This window comes from Mobula hypostoma, chromosome 3, assembly GCF_963921235.1.
Source record: "Mobula hypostoma chromosome 3, sMobHyp1.1, whole genome shotgun sequence".
Taxonomy (NCBI): Eukaryota; Metazoa; Chordata; class Chondrichthyes; order Myliobatiformes; family Myliobatidae; genus Mobula; species Mobula hypostoma.
The window spans coordinates 168,427,006-168,447,160 of record NC_086099.1 but is presented as its reverse complement, the minus strand read 5'-3'; the positions used below and the strand labels follow the sequence as shown (position 1 = coordinate 168,447,160).

The 20,155-nt window shown below is 38.0% G+C and overlaps 1 protein-coding gene across 6 annotated transcripts in view; it reads left to right on the top strand.

Annotated features, from left to right (window-relative positions):
* Nucleotides 1–20,155, top strand: part of LOC134344378 (DNA-binding protein SATB1-like) — a 160,996-nt gene that overhangs the window by 28,917 nt on the left and 111,924 nt on the right. For all 6 annotated transcript variants that reach the window (XM_063044070.1, XM_063044067.1, XM_063044066.1 and 3 more), the window contains one exon: nt 17,764–17,875. In XM_063044070.1, coding sequence (XP_062900140.1) covers nt 17,764–17,875 — 112 coding nt within the window. The remainder of the gene's footprint in view (nt 1–17,763; nt 17,876–20,155) is intronic.

The window sequence follows — 20,155 nt, the reverse complement described above, 5'->3', positions numbered from 1 at the left end:
GGTTGGTTAATTGGTTACTGTAAATTGCCCAAATGTAGGTGTCTGGTAGGAATTTTGGCGGGATTTAAAGCACTATGAAGATCAACGTGTTGCTGAGAGAGTAAGTGAAGGAATGGAATTGCCGGGAATGCTCTGAGGGCTGGCATAGATGTCATAGGTCAGATTACTTTCTTCTGCATTCTTCAGGTCTTAAGAAAGTGACTAGTGAAATATTTGATGTGTTAGATTTTACACTTCCGAAAGTTCCATTAAATTGGAAGGTAGTGAATGCAATTCCTTTATTTCAAAATAAAATTGCAGGAGGTTGGAGGAAGTAGAGAAAACTGCAGTTTAACATCTGTCCTGGAAAAGTGTCGGAAACCATAATTAAAGATATTATACTAATGCCAATTGAGAAATATAGAGTAACCAGGCAAGTCAATATGATTTTGTGAAAGGGGAATCACATTTGTTTAATTTATTAGAGTTCTTTGAAGAAGGAACATATGTGATGGCTAAAGGGAAACTGAAGAATGTGCTAATGATGTAGATGCTTTACAAAGGATGCACAAGAGGTTCACCAAGACGTTGCCTGGATTAGTGAGTATTAGCTACAAGAAGAAGTTAGATGGTGTATGAAAAGTTGCTATATCAAAGTTATTGTGGAAAATAACAGTTTGTGCTGCAGAGTTAACATGATAGTCTGGACAGAAGGTTGGGTGGCTAACAGGAAACACACAGTCGGCCTAAATTAGTGTTTATTAGCATATCAAGATGTAACCAATAGGGTGTCACAGGAATCAGTGCCGTAGCCTCATCTTTTTACGGTCTATACATGTCTTGCTCATAGGTAACAAAGGTATAGTTAATAAGTTTACTGGCATTTAAAAAAGCTAGTTGGAAAGAAGACAAATTAATACTACAAATGGATATAGATCCAGCAAATGTAGTATAGTACTGGAAATTGTGTAATTGTCAGTTTTCTCTGGAAAAGAAGTATATTATCTAAATGGTGAGTAATGATAGAGCTTTGTTGTACAGTGATCTGGGTGCTGCTCGGCCTTATTCATAAAACAAAATTATGCTGGTCCCTCAGGTAGTTACGAAAGCAAACAGAATGCTATTGTTTATTGAAAGGATAATTTAAATACAAAAACAGGGAGATTTTGCTTCTGTTACGTAGGCATTAGTGAGACCATATCAGGAATACTGTGCACAGTGTTGCCCTCTTTAAGCAAGGATGTTAATGTATCAGAATCAGTTTGGGGAAGGTTTACTGAACTAATACCTGGAAGGAGAAATTTGTTTTATAGGGAATGGTTGGGTGGGCTAGAATTGTATCCACAGGAATACAGAAGAATTAGAGGCAACTTGATTGAAACATGGAAAATGCTAAGGGGGCTGTATTTTTTCAATCAAGCTGCCTCTCATTCTTCTAAATCCTAGGGAGTCTTGTTAAGGGTGGATGAGATATTTCCTTTGTGGGAGAATCACTGCTTTAAAAAAGGGTCATGCTGATTTAACTCAGATGAATGATTTATTTTTATCTTAGATGTTTGTGAGCCTTTGAACTCTTCCTCAAGGGCAATGGAAGCAGAGTCTTTGAATATTTTTATGATAAAGGTAGATGATTCTTGATAAGCAATGGATGAAAAATTACTGGGGACAAAACAGCTTGCAGAGTTGAAATGACAATCGCGTCACCACAATCTTAATAAATAGCAGAGTACACCTGTGGGACCGGGTGGTTTGCTCCTGCTGCAAATTCATATGCAGGTTAACACATACCACTGGAAGTCCAGTATTGGCTTAAATATGGAGTGTATAGTGCTCGAGAGATCAATTGAGTAGTTTGTAAACGTATCTGGTCTTAGCTTAATTGTTTAGGAAGCAGAAACGCCCTCTTTCTGCTGTCAGACAATTTAATTTGATCACTTTTAGGAAGCTGTTTTCATTAGCAAGTATCTGGGCACATTCTGAGTTCTGTCTTTAACAGCACAGTTAAAGTTCCAGCCAGGCAGGAGTCACAGATGATAAACATGTTTCTCCCTATAGTTAAAACCTGCTCTGACATTGGGAGTTGTCATGCAAATTCTTATTTGATAGGTGTTGTAACTGACAGTACAGTCATGTTTCTGAACATCCTCTTTGAGCATAGTGCCGTAGCAGTTTTACACTCAACAGAGCTGTTCATAAATTGTTCATTGCAAGGCCATCCATTGTATGTTTTTAAATTTTTTTTCTGAAATTCAGTAGTAGGACAAAAATATGTTTTTGAGAAACACATTCCTCAGGATTTGAATCGGAATAAAGCTGAAATGTAACAGTCATACATAAGTTAACATTGTTGTGTTTTCCTCAGAACAAGTTTTGCTTGTATAAAAGGAGACAGCTAATTGGAATTCACAAATTACTAGTTGTATTTCTTTTGTGCTTAAGAAACACTCCCTATTTATTTTGACTACAAAGCTAAATATTTGGTAACAATTTAACTGAACAAAAACATAATTTTAATTTTGTTTTTAAAGTACAAAAAAACATTAAAATGTCTTTTAAATGTAAGTGATATTCACATCACCGTTCTCAATTCTAAGTCTTTACTTAAAATGAAACTTCCTGAGAACTAATAGAGTAGGTATATATGTATCTATCTCTTAATTTCACATGAGCATCAGCATACTGTTTTCCTCGTACCCTTTGCTTTGTGTTCATTTTGGAATGTAAACAAAATTCTTTATTCTTGTCACTGGGATATTTATCGGTAGTTTTATCTTCCTCCAAGAATTAGATTAAAAGAACCTTGCTGTGTTAGTAATACCTAAGAGCTTAGTCAGAAACCTTTCAGGTCTTACTGCCTACAGATTTCCACAGCTATCTCGATACCAAGAAGGCATTGAGATATACCATCAGCTTTGGAGTGGCCATTGCACGGGATTGGAAAAAGCTGCAGAAAGTTGCCAACTCAGCCAGCTCCATCGTGGGCACGCTCCTCCCCGGCATTGAGAACATCTTCAAAAGGTGATGCCTCGAAAACGGCAGTATCTGCTGTTAAGGACCACCATCACTCAGAACATGCTCTCTCTTCATTACTACCATCAAGGAGGAGGTACAAGAGCTTAAGACATACACTCAACATTTTAGAAACAGCCTCTACCCTACCGCCATCAGATATCTGAACGGTTAATGAACCCATGTACACTACCTCACTATTCTTTGCGCTCTTTTTGCGCTACTTACCTAATTTATTTTTAAAATGTATTTCTTATTGTAAGAGGTTTTATTATGAATTGCATTGTACTGCTGCTGCAAAACAACCTATTTCATGATATATGCCACTGCTATTAAATCTGATTCTGATTCACAACAGCCCATAACATGCCTGTCTTTTTGTGGGATACATGGAATAGTTTGTGTTTTAGTTCTCTTCAGACTTTCCCTCATTATTTTTCCAATGCATAAATAATAATATTGATGCTGCTTTCTATGCTCCTATAAAACTCAATTCCTTCCCTTTGCTGTTAGTTTCCACCCACTTTCATTCTGATATTTCCCTTTATATATAAATCTCTTTCTCCCAGCCTGGGATGTAAGCTACTGACAAACAACTATTACAAGCTTATTGACTCATACAGTTATCTCGACTGGCTATCTGTCCCTACACCCGGCAACCCTATCTGCAACTTCGACCCAACTTGTTTTCTCTGTTTACCCAGATCAGATGAAACGTATTTGACTCTCCTTTTTCACAGATGCTGCCTGATCTGCTCTGGATTTCCAATATTTTCTGCTTTTACTTGTGTTCTCAAATGTTCATCAATTGCTTTGCGTAGCACTAAGTGGGTTTATTGGTTTCAGCATGTAAAGAAACAGATTTTAGTGTAATTTTATGTATGATAAAGTGGCCTGGTGGGCAGTGGTTAGTGTTTCGTACTCCTGGTTCCATTCTAGGTGGCATGGTTTCTGTCTGTCAGAAGTTTGCATTTTCTCTCCTTGCTCCAATTTCCTCCAACATTCCAAAAACTATGCTGGTAGGTTAATTGTCAACTGTACAATATTCCTTAGCGTAGGCAAGTTCAAAGGATCAAATGTGGAGGAATGGGGCAATGAGAGAGTAAATGTTGCAGGGGTACAGTGAGATATGGAGACAGGAGTGGGACTGATGGGATTCCTTTGCTGCGAACTGGCATGAATTTGATGACCTTCTTCTGAATTGGAATAAGTTTAAATACGTTAAGGAAATACATAAAAAAAAACAACTCTCTGTTTGGCATGAATATTTCACAGTCATTAGACCATTATTATCTATATTTTAATACCCACCATTTCAGAAGGATGATGTTAAAAGAATCTTGGAGTGGTTCATTAAAAAAATTCTGAGTCACTCAATTACTGCACATCAATAATTAACCTCTTCACCCAGGTTTTTGAACCTAAAGAAGCATGAAAATGTCCATTGTATCTGTGATTTCCTTATAATAATTAATTAGAGCAACATATAATAAAACCTAGTTCACTAATAGTCAATTAATCTCCAGTGATAAATTTTGTTAATTTGTTGTGTTGCAACATACTCTGATTAGGACATTGCCCTTTTTTTTTGATGCTTCTCTGGATTCTAATAACTTTGGCCCGTGGTTTTGTTTAGTCTGGTGGAACCTTGGGACATTATGTGCCAAGCCAGTGTTATTAGAGTGCAGAACAAAACATATCAAATTAAGCAAAAATGTTCGCTAAAGTTTTGACTGAATTTTATATGAAGGAAAATTCATTACAGATTAGCATATTTTAGTATAAAATAGGATATTTCAGATCACATATTTAATATACAAATAGGATGGATGCTTCAATGTAAGTTGAAGTTTTAAATCTTGAAAATTATTTAGACAATGCACTGCAAAGTTTGAACAGTAAGTTTAGATAGTGAAGCGTTGCCAGTTCTATAATCTTGAATGCAGCGTAGAGCTGGATGTGTATAGTATCTCTGGTTTTCAAAAAGAAATAGATGCATCTTATTCATGTGGTCTCATAACTGAAATTCATCTTGCTCTCATTTTCTAAAATTAATATGATAGCATAACAGAAATACCCAGAATCTATCACCATCCATGAAGAGTTGGATATTTTTACTACATTTTCACAATTACTTCCAAAAGATTCTGATGTTTTTTTTGTTTAATGTATTCAATCACAGACTCTGGCTAGCACTGGCATGGCCAGCACTAGACCATCCCTAAAAAGAAGAAAGCAGTGGGTTACCTGCTTCAACCATTGTAAAACTTACGGTGAAGGAACTTCCACTATACAGTATTGTTAAATGTAGAGGTCCAGATTATTGTCCAAGAAGTCATTAGTTAGTGATATTTCCAAGTCCGGCTGATATGCGACTTGGATGAAAAGTTCACATAAACCTTCTGCCTTGTCCACGAGGACATGGCTATAATCATTGTGAGGAAATGTTGGAGTGTGATTGAGCATGTGATGAGATGAGAGACCAACTCCATTTTCAAGGCAGCACTTCACTGGACTCTGAAGGGCAGAGGAAAGGCAAAAGACTAATGACAACTTGGCACTGTACCATCGAGGCAGAAATGAGGATCCTGAACCACACCTGAATTAGGAGGGTCAATGGCGCTGGTGGGGGGAGAGGGGATCATTGCTTGCTGCCACTTACGCGAGGGAGGTAGGGGAGCTGGGCGTACTTTGGGGTTTTAACATTTAACTGGTCATCCATTCTTTGGGGGCACTGCTCTGTTTTTGTGGATGGTTGCAAAGAAAAACCATTTGGGGATGTATATTGTATACATTTCCCTGACACATTAAATGTACCTGTGAAACCTGGGGCACAATAGAGAAGATGGTCAAGGACAGACGGAGGTGGAGGACCTTTATTGCTGCCCTAAATGCCAGTGGCATTACAGGCCGTAACTAAATAACTGCTTGTCCTTTTAATTTGGAAGGATGGGAATTTTGCAGACTTGAGTCATGTAGATGGCATTCGAGGATTTAAAAAAATATATGTGGGATATGAAGAAAAGCTAATAGGTGTTTAGGATCTCCAATTCTCTACCTCTAAATATGGCAGAGAAGGATTAATTAGTGGCTTTGAAAGAGAACTGGATAGTCACTTGAGAGAGAGTCATGTTCAAGTTCAAGTTTAATTGCCATTCAACCATACATGAATACTCATGAAAACAGCCAAATGAAACAGCATTCCTCTGGGACCAAGATACAAAACATAATACCAAAAGTCATACACAGCACAAGGCACATATAGCACATATAAGAAAGCAGAAAACATACAGTCACACAAAAAAATTATATATATATAGCCCAAGTCCTGAGTGACTGAGTTCTGTAAGTTGATGGTGCATGGATGTTCTCGGCAAGAACAAGTAAGTCTCCGCAGTGTGTAGAAGAACACACATACAATCCAGCTCGTCTTCCACCGAGTGAACACTGGAGAGCAACACTAGCAGGAGTAGCCAGCCCCCAACCCACCATGGAAGCTGCACTACACTGCCTCTGGCACCTCCTCTCCTTGACTGCTGCAGCAAGCAAGCCTGCAGCTTGAGGCCTAGTCCTCGCTACATCAGAGGCTACACAGCTCCCCCACCGTCTGTCTCACCAACGAACAGGGGAAATAAGCTTGCAAGTATTTCACAACACGAATGTCCAACAGGGTCTTATATTCACAAGAGAAACGTCAAGACTATCACTCACTGTTGGACTGAACACTACACCAACTCCAGCTTCACCGCCAAAGAGTAGTTTGCTCATGGGGTCAAGCTGCAGTACTTGAAGTTCTTTACGTCCAGCGTTGCCTTCTGATCATATAAAAGATGTTTAAAAAAGACAAAAAGCACTTTTGGTTGGCCCTGGAGGAGTCACTCTGTCCAAATGCGCTGCCGTTTTGCCAGAAGGCCCATTAATGAAAATGCTTGCTTTATCAACCCATTAGGCTACGTATCACAAAACAATACTGGTAGCGTAAAAGATTACTGTAGGATACCAGTCTGTAACCTGTTGTTGTAGCCACAGTATTTATATGACTGGTCCATTTAAGTTTCTGGTCAATGTTGGTTCACAGGAATTTAATGGATGTTCATTGATCATAATGTCAGGGAATGCCACCTGTTCATGGTTAGGTTCTCTTCTGTAGAGATGGTTACTGCCTGACATTTGAGTGGGATAAACATTACTCGCCACTTATCAGTATATGTCTATGTGTTGATTAGGTCTTCCACATTGTGGCATGGCCTGCCTCACACTCTAAGTGGAACAAACATTGACACGCAGCTCCACTTCTGCCTTTGTGATAGGGGGTTTGTCTTTGATAACTGTCGGTGAAGTCGGAGCTTAAGACTTTGCCTGATGAATTCTTGTGGTTCTGTCCAGGACTCAGAAGATTAGACTCCAGTTATCATAGTTTCCAGTTAATGCAGATATTTTTCATGCAATCTCATTCTTCTTCTTCTCAAGCCTATCACCCTTGTTGGGACATAGGCCGCCAAGAACAGGTCACCAGAGTCCTCTGTCCTGGGCCAGACTTTCAGTTGTTCCCATGTGTAACACACCTTCTTGCTGTATCTTTCCTCTCCAAGGATGAGGTCTTTGGAGCTTCTCTTTGTGTTTCTGTAGCACTGGATTTTTATGAGATGAGGTTGTTAATGGCATGCCCAACACTCCCCCCCCCCCCGCCCCACAGCTGGACTTGGGACCGTCCATGGCGGAGTTCTGCAATTTCATTTATCCATATTTTACTAGGATGCCTTAATATTTCATCATGAAGTGCTACTTTGAGTACCAAGAGACTGGATCAAGACTGAAATGTATTCTGGTCCCCCACTGATCCAAGTGGAATCTAGATGAGACAGATGCTGCCTAATAGTAATTAGCACCTTCCAATATTTTCCAGATGATTGGGCACAGATCAATAGGACAAGAATTAGCTGGATCATGAATAGAGAATGCCTGGAGAACTTTCCATATTGTGGTGATAGATGCCATTGTTATAGATGTACTGGAACAGCTTGGATAAAGGCATGGTTAGTTTGGAGTGTGTCGTCAGGACAAAAATAGGATATGTTGGCAGGCCGTACCATTTGTTGTTATTAGTAGGTTCAGTTAATAACACTTTGAATGTAGGACATTACAGCATAGTACAGGCTCTTCAGTCCACAATGTTGTGCCAATCTTTTAGTCTACCCCAATATTAACCTAACCCACATAATCCTCCATTTTTCTAAAATCCATGTACTTGTCTAAAATTCCCTTAAATATTCCCGATGTTTCTGCTTCTACCACCATCCCTGGTAGAGCATTCTACCACTCTCTGTGTTTAAAAAAAAACACAACTTAGCTCTGACACCCCCCCCCCCAATATATTCAATCAATCACCTTAAGATTATGCCACTTACACCCTGGAAAAAAGTCTCTGGCTGTCCAGTCAATCTATGGCCCTTGTGGCTAAAGGGATCAGGGGGTATGGAGGGAAGACTGGTATAGGGTTCTGAGTTGAATGATCAGCCATGATCATACTGAATGGCGGTGCAGGCTCAAAGGGCCGAATGGCCTACTCCTGCACATATTTTCTATGTTTCTGTGCCTTTTCAATGGTTATCTCACGGCCCAACCAGAATCCTTGTCTAAATGCAGAAGTGCACTCTCTACTAAAGGTCTGTGATACTGTCCTCAAGTCTGGAGACAGAACAACTCTCAGAGCAGCCACTTATGGCTGGTCATAGCACATATCAAATAATTCCTTTCCTGCCACATTGGACATTCATGAATATGCTTACTGACAGAAAGAACCGCTCTATGACAGAGGTCATATACCTGGTCCCGACACCTCTAGAAAACAAGGACACTTGTTGTTTCTGGATTTCAGTTCAACGTTCAACACTATTGTCCCACAGACCATGGTGAACAGACTCCTATTCCTCGGTCTAAATACACCACTGTGCAACTGGATGTTCGACTTCCTAACCAGTAGACGGCAGACAGCCAAGATGCACAACTGCTCCTTCCTCCCCATCATCCTCAACAGGGGCACTGAGTCCATTGCTGTACATTCTGCTCCCACATGGCTGCATGACCAAGCACCTGAATACTCCCATTGTCAAATTCGCCGATGACACGACAGTACTGGGGTTCATCACCCACAATATGAGACTGCCTACACAGAGGAGGAGGAGCTTGAGGCCTGGTGCCAGGCAAATAATCTCGTCCTCGCTGTCAACAAGGCAAAGGATATGGTTATTGATTTCAGGAGAACTCTCACCACTCACATCCATCTTTACATCAATGACACAGTTTGGGGGTTGATGAGCTGTTAGATTTTTTTTGTGCTGGGGAGGGGTTTTTTGGGGGTCGATGTTCTTGGCATGTTTTTATGCAGCAGAAGGGTGTTTTGAGGGTTAATAATCAGGATGTTCTTTTTTGTGCGGGGTTGTGGGTTTGATGTTCCTCTCTGAATGACTTTTATGTTGTTTCTTGGCTATCTGGAGAAGACAAATTTCAGAGTTGTTTATGGACACATGCTTTGAAAATAAATGAACCTTTGAGCCTTTGACACAGCAGTGGAAACTGTGAGCCGTTTCAAACTCCTGGGAGTACACATGTCACACAGCCTCTCATGGTCGCAGAACACACTTTACACAATCAAGAAAGCTCACCAATGCCTCCACTTTCTGAGTAAGCTGAAGGCACCTGGACTTTGCACATCTGTACTCACATCATTTTACAACTGCGCAGCAGAGAACACCCAAACAAATTGATTCACTGCATGGTGCAGAAACTGCACTGCGGCGGACAGGAAGGCTCCACAACTAGTAGCTAAAGCTGCCCACGCATCACCTGCACCAGCGTACCGACTAACAAGGACATACATTATATACAGAAAAGGGCAAGTAACACCATGAAGGGTCCCATCCATACTGCACATGGACTATTTGCCTCATTTCCATCAGGGAGGAGGCCACGTGGCATCTGCACCAGGACCACCAGACTCAAAACACTAACTTTCTTCAAGCAGTGTCTAATCAGCACCTCCACTCACTAATCCACCCCTCCATACCCCAAACAACCACTACTTTATCATTTCCTGTGAGTCACCTTGTGTACAGATGCTCCGGTTTCTAGTATCACTTTTTGGACATACAATTAATCTATGTATATAAGCTGTCATATGTATTTATAATTATTGTGATTTTTATTATTGCATTCTTTATCTTATTGTGTTTTCTTGTGCTGCTTCGGATCCAGAATAGCAATTACTTCATTCTCCTTTACACTTGTGTACTGGAAATGACATTAAATAATCTTGAATTATATTGTCCACCTTTGAATTAGTGACATGGCCTGAAAGCAAACATTGCAGTGGTGGGGACATAAGCAGGAGTCTGTGAAAGATCAAACACTTGACATTTTTGTTTCAAAATAATTTTAGTGATGTAGTTTACATTCACATCCTCTGGACTCAGCTATTGTTGAAGGTGCTATTTTGTCTTTATTAGCTGTTTGATTGTCCACTGCCATTCACAATTGGATGTGACAGAACTACAGACCTTTAATCAAGTCATTAGTCATGGCAAGATTCAATTCTGTCCATAGCCTCTGCTTTGCTTCATAGCATTCATGTAAACTTTTTATTTTAAGCTTGAGCAAATTTTCAGTATATGTGTATTTTTCTTAATGCTTGTGACTGAAAAGAATTTATTCATCTGGCTTGAAGTGAATAGTGGCTTGCAGAAATGCCAGGCTGTGGAATTGTGCTGGCTTTGAGAAGCTTCTCACTTAGTGTCTCCCAGATGATTAGTTTTGAGCTTCTGGCTGCATTCTGAAGATACCATTCTCAGCACCTTCATAATCCAGTGCAACACGTTGGAGGGTGAGTGAGCTCACTGGGAAGTTTGGTCTTTGTTTCATCGGAAACTGTGGTGGTCAATACTGTAAAAACTGTCTTGGGCAAATTGAATCGCAATAGCAACAAGAGAAAGAAAACTCTGGTGGATTGCCTCTGAACAGGTTCCTTTACTGTCTGTTCATTCATGGTTGTGTCCCTCAGAACTTGGCCAGTTGCTTAGGTGCTGATGCTGCTAAGCTATTCTTGGTGATTGATATCAAACTCCCCCACTCAGAGTACACTCTGTGCCCTTGCTTTTTTTGCAAGTGATTTGCAAAATGGAGGAGTACTAATTCAACAGTTAAATTAAAGCGATATATGATAAGCAGCAGGAGATTATATAACTTCCTTAAGACTTTTTCACGGTGTGTTTGATGATATGGAAGACCTATGATGTGCATAAATAGTCATATATATGATCACTGTCGAGTGAACAGAAGATTTTTTGAAATAAGGAATATTAAAGGGAATAGTAGATAACTGCTTGCAAGAGTTGTAGAATTGATCACTTACGCTCAAGCAGAATTAGCTTCTGAGCTTTTAAAGATTCGATGGCTTTAAACTAAGCAGGCCTTACAAATTTGCATAGTGCTGACATTTTGTGAATTCTAACGTGCTTCCCAATATAATTTTCTCTAAGTCTGGCTCCGGTTCCTTTTTAATTACCAACACTTATAATGTAAAAGTTTGCTACATTTCCCTTTAGAGCAATGAGTCAGTTATGTGGGCGTGACTAAGATCACAGGCTCCAGCCTTCCAGAAACCTATGGTTCTAATCTTGCCCACATTTCTGACTGACTGGCCACTTTAATAATAAACAAATACAACAAATTTCATTGTAATCATCTTCAATAATTGAAAGGACTTGGTGTTCCCCCCCCCCCCCCAACATTAAGGCTATTTTGGGATAGATTTCCAGATTAAAGCTTTCTCTGGGCTTATGTGAGTTTGAAGTAAATCCAAATTGTGAAATGCTGTGCATTACAGTCAGCCCTTGTGTTGTAAGCAATAATACTTATGGATTTAATATGCAAAATTATATTGTGACGGTTGAAATCACTAATGACCCCACTATAGAATAATATTTACTTCACAACTTTGAAAGAAATAGCATTGTATTATTTATATTTTCATAATCAATACCCCCCTCCTTTAAAGTTATCTTTTATTTCCATTTAGAACAGCAAACATTTGAATGGCATGCTGCATGGTTAAACGAAGTCAGGTACACTGATAGGGATAGTGGTGGACTGATTAGGTCAGATTTATTTATTTATAAATCGGGCCTAATGCAGGATCCTTTTATGAGAATTGATAACAACTAATTATATGTCAATAGCTATTCCACAACTGTTAGAAAGACAATGAAGTTATCAATTAAGTAGTTACTCTACTCCCCCTTCTTCCAAACCATCCCAACACACAAAAAAATCTCCACAGTGTTTAAAAAAGAACTGCACTTGCTCTTCTCTTTCCCTCTTTCTTTTCATACTCACTATCGCCTCTCTTTTGATTCAGTCCTGGTGAAGAATCTCAACTTGAAACATTGAAACATGAAACATTGACTGTTCGTTAAATGAGATATTTCACTGTATGTTTGTTTAATTATCTTTCAACCATAAATGAATGTATGACTATAAGATATCGGAGCAGAATTAGGCCACTTCATCATAGCTGATCCAATTTTCCTCTGGGCCCCAGTCTCCTGCCTTCTCCCTGTATCCCATCATCCCTGATCAATCAAGAGTCTATCAATGTCTGCCATAAATATACATACAGACTTGGCCTCCGCAGCTGTCTGTGGCAAAGGAGTCCATAGATTCACCGCTCTTTAGATAAAGAAATTCTTCCTCATCTCTGATTCAAAAAGACGCCCCTCTATACTGAGACTGTGTTCTGTGGTCTTAGACTTTTCCCCCATGGGAAATATCTTCTCCACATTTACTCTATCAAGGCGTTTCACCATTTGATAGGTTTCAATTAGGTTACCCTTCATTCTTCTGAATTCTAGTGAATACAGGCCCAGAGCCAACAAATACTCTTCATATGACAAGCCATTCGATCCCTGGAAATCATTTTTGCAAACTTCCTTTGAACCCTTTCCAGTTCAAAGCCAAATAAAACAGCTTTCCTCTGGGACCAAGGTGTAGAATGCATTACCAACAGAATACTGCACATAGCGCAAATAGTACATATGATTACGATTTCAGAAAAACGTGTAGTTACAAAGAGAAAAAGAATATATAGCCCAAGTCCCTCTGTGGCATGACTAGATTGATGGTAGGTTATCCCGGTCCATCTTGTTCTTCCACCGAGCGAACACCGGAGGGCAGCAGCAATGGGAGAGGTCAGTCCCCAAAGAAGTATGCATCACAGTGCGCCCCACACTGCTTCGGCTGCAACAGGTGACTCTGCAGCCGAGGCCTCGTCCATGTCACAGCTGAGACAACACAGCTTCCCCACCATTGGTCTCGTGAATGGACCAGTGAACCAGACGTGCAGTATTCTATGTTACCAATGTCCAATAGGGTCTTCCAACCACAGTAAAAATGTCCAGGATAATCACTCTGTGCGCTGTCCAACAGTGCACAGAAAGTCAATTTCCATTGCTATTGAGCAACTCACTGATTGGGATAGTCCTGTAGTACTTGATATTTTCAGTATCTAGCGGTGACTTGCGATTGTAAAAAGAAAAAGACCTGCACGTTTCAATGTACGTGTGATAAATAAACTTGAGTTCCTCCAGTGTTTTTGAAAATATTTTTCAAGTTTAATACTTAATTAGAATTGTATCTAATTTTTTTTTGGAATATTTCTCACTCTTATTTCACAAGAACATAAGAAACAGGAGCAATGGTAGATCATTCAGCCCCACTCAAGTACTCTGATGTTCATCTCGATTAAGGAGGTTCATTTGTCTTGACCGCAATTTACCTGAACCAGCCCCATTTCATCCGTTTCTTTAATCCAGTAGTCTATCAACTCTCTTTTTTAATGCAATTAGTGAGTAATGCTTAAGAGCACCGTGGGATAGAAAGATCCAAAGATTCACCACACCCTTAAGTGGAAAAGAAGTTCTCCTCATTGCAGTTCCAAAGCGGTCATTCTATTCTTTTGAGACAGCAGCTCCCAGTTCTAGCCCCTTAAGAAAGGGAAAGACATCCTCCCATATTTCACCTATCAGGCCCTCAAGAATTTTGTGCATTTCATTGAGATTCCCTCTCATTCTTCTAAAATGTACAGAATGCATACATTGCTTAGTCATTCTCTTTTCATAAGACAAACACTGAATCAATTTTTCTGCAGTAACCCTTTAATATATCCCTGTAGCTAGCGTGTTCTTTTTTTCAGGTAAGCCGACCAAAACTGAACATATTAATCCAGGTGTGGTGTCACCAAGGGTCAATATAATTATAATAAGGCATCTTTACTCTAGTAAAATCTTGTTGCGATAAAGAGCCACATAACATTTCCGAATTGACTGCAGCATCTGCATGTCACCATTCAGTGACTTATGTACAATGATTACCAGGTTCCTTTGCACATCAGCATTTGAAAATACTTAGTGTTTCTGTTTTTTCCCCCCAAAGTGTCGAAACTTACATTTTTTCCATATTGTACACCATTTACCAAGTTTGCGTCCACTTACATAACCTGTCAACCACTCCTTAAAGCCTCTTTAGATCCTCATCACTACTAGTATTCAATTTCGTTTTGTGTAATCAGTAAACTTGAAATCTTCTCCGCCAAATGACTTAAGTACATTATAAGTGGTTGGTCCTCTACTGGTCATCTTGAGAATGAAGACCACTTTTCCAACTCTTTAACTAACACTAACTAACTATTAATTCAAACTTGTATTTATCCCTAATTTCATGTGTTCAATAACTTCTTTTGTGGAACTTCATTACAATACTAGCATGCAGTATTCACCTGTACATCACACTAGATTTCAGTGTAAGCTGAATAGCAAGTAATTTTACCTGTATTTGCTTATCATTTAAGATATTTCAGGTCTATGCAGATAACCATTCTATGTCAGGTGTAATGTTTGCCTTGTAAAGTTAAGCACTGACTGCATGCATTAAGAATTCAGTTATAGGTAAGGGTTTCTCAGACTGGAGACCACAAAAGGCATGAAATCCATCCTATCAGGATTTGGTAAAGTATCATAGTGCATACAAAATGGGAAAAAAAGTTATCCCCACTCCAACTCATATTATCAACAAGAAAAATTAAATTCATGTTTTCCTCTTCACTGAGACCTATCATGAATGCAGTGGTGAATTTGGATCACCTGTTTCAGGGAATAGATCAAGCTGCTAACTTCATTCAGTTGTGACGGTGAACAGCTGGCAGCAGGGAAATAATAATTGTTTTCCCTGGGACTGAAATGGAAAGGAATGCAGTGCCTGATAACCCATTGTGCCATGAGTGTCTGTTCCATTTTGTTAAATTTTATTTTGGATATTACACAATAAATTTTGCCCTTAACATTCTATTTCTGGATTTGTAACCACATCTAGTGTTGATCATGAAATTATTATTTACAGTGAGGTTAAGTAGTCACTGTGGGCATTTGCTCTTTAACGTTGTTTTCACTGAAAATATTTATTGGTTTGTTTTTGACCTAAAATTTTCTTGAAGGACTAAGCTGCTTCATATATTAGTAGAATACAATACTGTTAATAGTTTGAGAACTAGAAGTATACAGTAGACAGAGTATCAGTATAATGCTCAATCGATAATGTTTTGCAAATTGCTGTAATTGAAATAGCTGCTGCCAACTGTAGCAAGAATTCTACCTAAAGCGGTTGAAGCTTTTCATCATTTACGTTTGTTTGTAAACTTGGCCTGGGAATTATAGATAAATTAAAATGTCTGTGTTAGCCATTTCTATGAGAGCTTTTATTCAATGCATTGAATTTCATCTTCCTTAAAATATATTTCAGTTCTATGAGTTGTTTCTGTCCTAAAAGGTAATTTACTCCATTTTTTTCAATCCCTTATATTGTTTTTTTTCATCTTTGTGGTCATGATTTAAATAATGTTTTCCCTCAGAATAACATGATTATAGTGAAGGAAGCTGTGCTATGAAAATACAAACCTCATGGGGACAAGGCTAATAACTGTGAGCTTACAATATTAAATATTATATATTTGACATCTTTTAATTATATTTTATTCATTTCTTCATACCATATTAAGACATAAAAGTTCCAAATTACCTGCATGCTTATGATGCAGGTTGCAAATCAGACATAACAAATAAGATTTTGGAACATTTTCAAATATTATGCCTTATTAGTCCTCCAATTTATTTCAAAAAGAATAGAAGAGCTTATTTGTAAAGTTCATCTGATCTGATAAAGGAAAGAGTGATAAACAGTTGCATTAATTTCCTGCATATCATTTAGAAGAAGCAGTTCAAATTCTTGGCTGTGATATGTACTGTAATCACAACCAACAAGTACAGTATATGTGCACAGTAAAACACCATTTCAGTGATGAAAATTGTATTGGAATTATTACATGGATCATGAAGTCCGTGATGTTCTGTCCTTATTCTCTGCAGCAGATAATCCTCCACTGTCACCAAGATCCTATCCCATTGTCTCTGACCTCCCTTCTCCATGATGCACCTTATCTCTGCTTTTTTGAATCTGGATTTTAACCTGTTTTGCTTTTCCCTCAAGAAATTTGTAATGCCAGATCTTTTGAAGGAAAGCTTTTGAGTGCATTAAGTGTGCATGGCTAGATTGGGGTTCACAATTACAGAATTTTGCAGCAGCAAATTGATTACCTCCATTTAAACATGCTAATCCCCAAATTAACAGGGATTGCTTTGTGGGACCTGTTACTTTTGATTGGTATTTGCATCTGTCGTATGTGAAGACAAGGGGTGGCACAGCAGCATCGTGGATAGTGTAATGCTATCACAGCAACAGCGGCCCCGGTTCGACTCCTGCCACTGCCTGTTAGAAGTCTGTACATTCTCTCTGATACCGTATGGGTTTCCTCTGGGTGCTCCTGTTTCCACCCACATTCCAAAGACATATGGGTTAGTAACATAACCCGTTGTGTACATTAGTGTAATTGAGCGGCATGGGTTTGTTGTCCCAGAATGGCATGTTGCTGTGCTGGTTGTCTAAATAAAAACAAAATAAAAATAAGATGCATTAGAAGGAACCATTACAGTGATGGTTTTATGAATTTGGTACATCCTTCATAAACTACTTTATGTTTCTCAACTTTCAGCAAATTATAAAACCAAGAAGAAAAAAAACATGTAAAAGTAAACAAATTGTTAATTCAAGCAACAGTGTTAAATTAGGTTTGGTTAAAAGTGATTTGGGTTTACATAGCAATTTTCAGGATCGCAGGATGTCCTAAAGTGTGTTACAAATTTAAAGTAGCAACACTAAAACAGAGGAAATAGTGTAACAATTTGCAAACACCATTTGATAAAGATCAGCTATTTGTTTCCTTAGCCATATTGATTGAGTGAAAGTTTTTGGCCAGGACATTAAGGATAATTTCTCTGGTTTTCAGTGCAATGTCTTGGGATCTTTAATTCATCAGAGGGAACTGAATTTAACATCTTACCCAAAAGTGAATGCATCTTAATGTTCTGTGATCACCCTAGTATGCACCGGGGTGTCAGCCTAGATTTTTATTTTCAAATCTTTACAGCAGAACTTAAGCACACAATCTTCTGTCTCAGAGCCAACAGACAGAGCTAAGGCTTTTAATGTTTCTGCTCTAAATGTTTACTTTAATCATTTTCACTGCTTTGGGCATATGACGTACTGTATACCTATGGCTGAAACCAGCTTTCAATTTATTTGTTTCTGACTGAAGGTTTTATTCTTTAAATGCAGAGTATGATTTCCTCCATTGTAAACAGCACTTACTATGCAAATGTATCAGCAGCAAAATGTCAAGAATTTGGAAGATGGTATAAACATTTTAAGAAGACAAAAGACATGATTGGTAAGCAAGGAAAATAACTGATCAGTTCATTGTGATGGTAATGTGAGCACTTCCTTTTTCAATGTAGGTCTAATATTGTATTTTATCTATTTGAAAATGAAATTCTAACTATATGCACAGTTACTTCAAAGCATTTTAGCTAAATATAAAAAGACAGGAAATTTTAATTATTTAAAAATGAGAAGCATTTGGATCTTAATTACAGAAATGTTTGCTGTGCTGTATGTAGATCTGTGGTTATGCATGACTATTAGCTAATCTGTGTCTTATTTGATTATTTCAGTTGAGATATTGAAAACCATGGGCTATTTAAACATTTGATTTTTTAACTTTTAGAAAATGGTCTATGTTTATTTCTCACTGATCATTGATCGAGGTGAATTAACAAATATTCGTAATTACAACAAGTTAGTGAATGAGCGCTCTAATTGTCTGACGTGTACATTTCAGTGTGAAAAATACTCAGTACCATTATGATTTGAGAGATATCATATTTGGACAATGGAAATCACATGCACTGAATATAAAAGCACTTGTCTGAGGTTGCGTTACAGTACCACTGTCATGACTGGATTATTGTCTGGCTTTGATGGCAGTAGCACTGTACTTGACCTTCTAGTGATAGCTATATTCAGCACCTGCATAAAAGTGAATATATAAGTTCTGTTATCTACTATTGTCAATCCTGCACCCTTGAGACCAAAAGAGTGGAATAACAGAATGTTGAATTGTGAGGGGCATTAGTTCAAGTGCATCATGGTCTGGAATAACACTGGTTTAGACACTATAGTGAGATAATGAAAAACCCTCTAGAAATTATGACATTTTCTCTGTAGTAAATTTTGTCTTTTTTTCTGTTTTATTCTGAGCATCTCAAATCTGAAATATTTTTATAGTAATTATTTTTCATAGCCTCAATATTATTCATCAGAGTGCTGAACTACAAGAGGAAAATTACCGTATTAGGACCAAGAGGTGAAGCAACACTTTTCAGAATAATTCACAGCCAAAATGATCATTGTTAACGACTGGAATCAGCAATTATGATGAAAAAATGATTGCAGATGCGTTTTCAGAATAGAACCCCAGGGGTATTACATAACATACAACAAATAAATTACACGAACATTTTCAATGTGAAGTGAAGCAGTGACAAATTTTACTACAAGTCTGTGGACTAGCTTTGTTTTAATTTTAAAATAGTTTTTGTGTATGCCTAAGCTATCACAAAAACTGAGAAAACATTCTGACAGTAAGAACTCCTTTAATGGATATTGGTAACTCAAAACATAGCTCATCACTGATTCACAGATGTTCACGGTAAGACCTCTGCAAAAAAAAAGTAACATTGCAAATATAATGGCTCTGCGTTTTATCAGTCTGGTATTGTGTTTGGAGTTCCAGATGAAGCCACATGGTAAATATGTAAAGATGACATAAAAACTGTGAATTTCTTGCTGCTTCGAGAATAATAAGTCATTTTGTTTTACCCTGAGGCAGTGGTTTACAGCATTCATTTCCCAGAGAAAAAAAGTCAATTCAAGATATTTGTGTAAGTTAGTTTGAGAGGAAAAATGCATTTGATAATTGTTTATCATCATTCATAAAGTAAAGTAAGCAACTCTAAGTAATGTCCAAAGAAGCTATTAATCATTTTTATTTTTACTGGTAAAATAATTATTTTTAATGAAAATTGTGTGACTTTCTGGCTCAATGTGCTTTTTAGTGTTTCATACAATATGTAAAAATTAACTGAAGAGCACTGCCCTCAGAAATTGATGGTAGCTAAATTAGCTGAAATTAGTGCAGTCAAAGACACAAGGCAAATGGAAGAGTATTTTATTTGATTTGTTTTAAGGATCATACTGATTTTGTGATTGTTTTTTTCCCAGTAACTCTCACATGCTATTGTCCATGTTAGTACAGTAAATGTTAATGAATTAGCTTTGTGAATACTTGGAAATCTCAGAGTCAGTTTTGACTTGTATCTTAAAGTGTCAGGTGGGGCGAGTATTCAGTCAAGCTGTACTGTTTTTAGGAATTTTGCTGAATATTTACTGTTGTGGTTTAAAACTATTAAATCTGGGTTTTGTTCAGAATTTGTAGATTTCCCAACCCCAAATCTGAAATTATGCTGAATCTAATGGTACAGTTAGTTTTATTAGAAAACTCAGGTGACATCTTAATTTTAATAGCTACACTGGCAGAGATGAAACTCATTGAAACTGATTGAAGTGTGACTGATGAACTGAAAATGTTGGAAATGCACAGCAACTCATT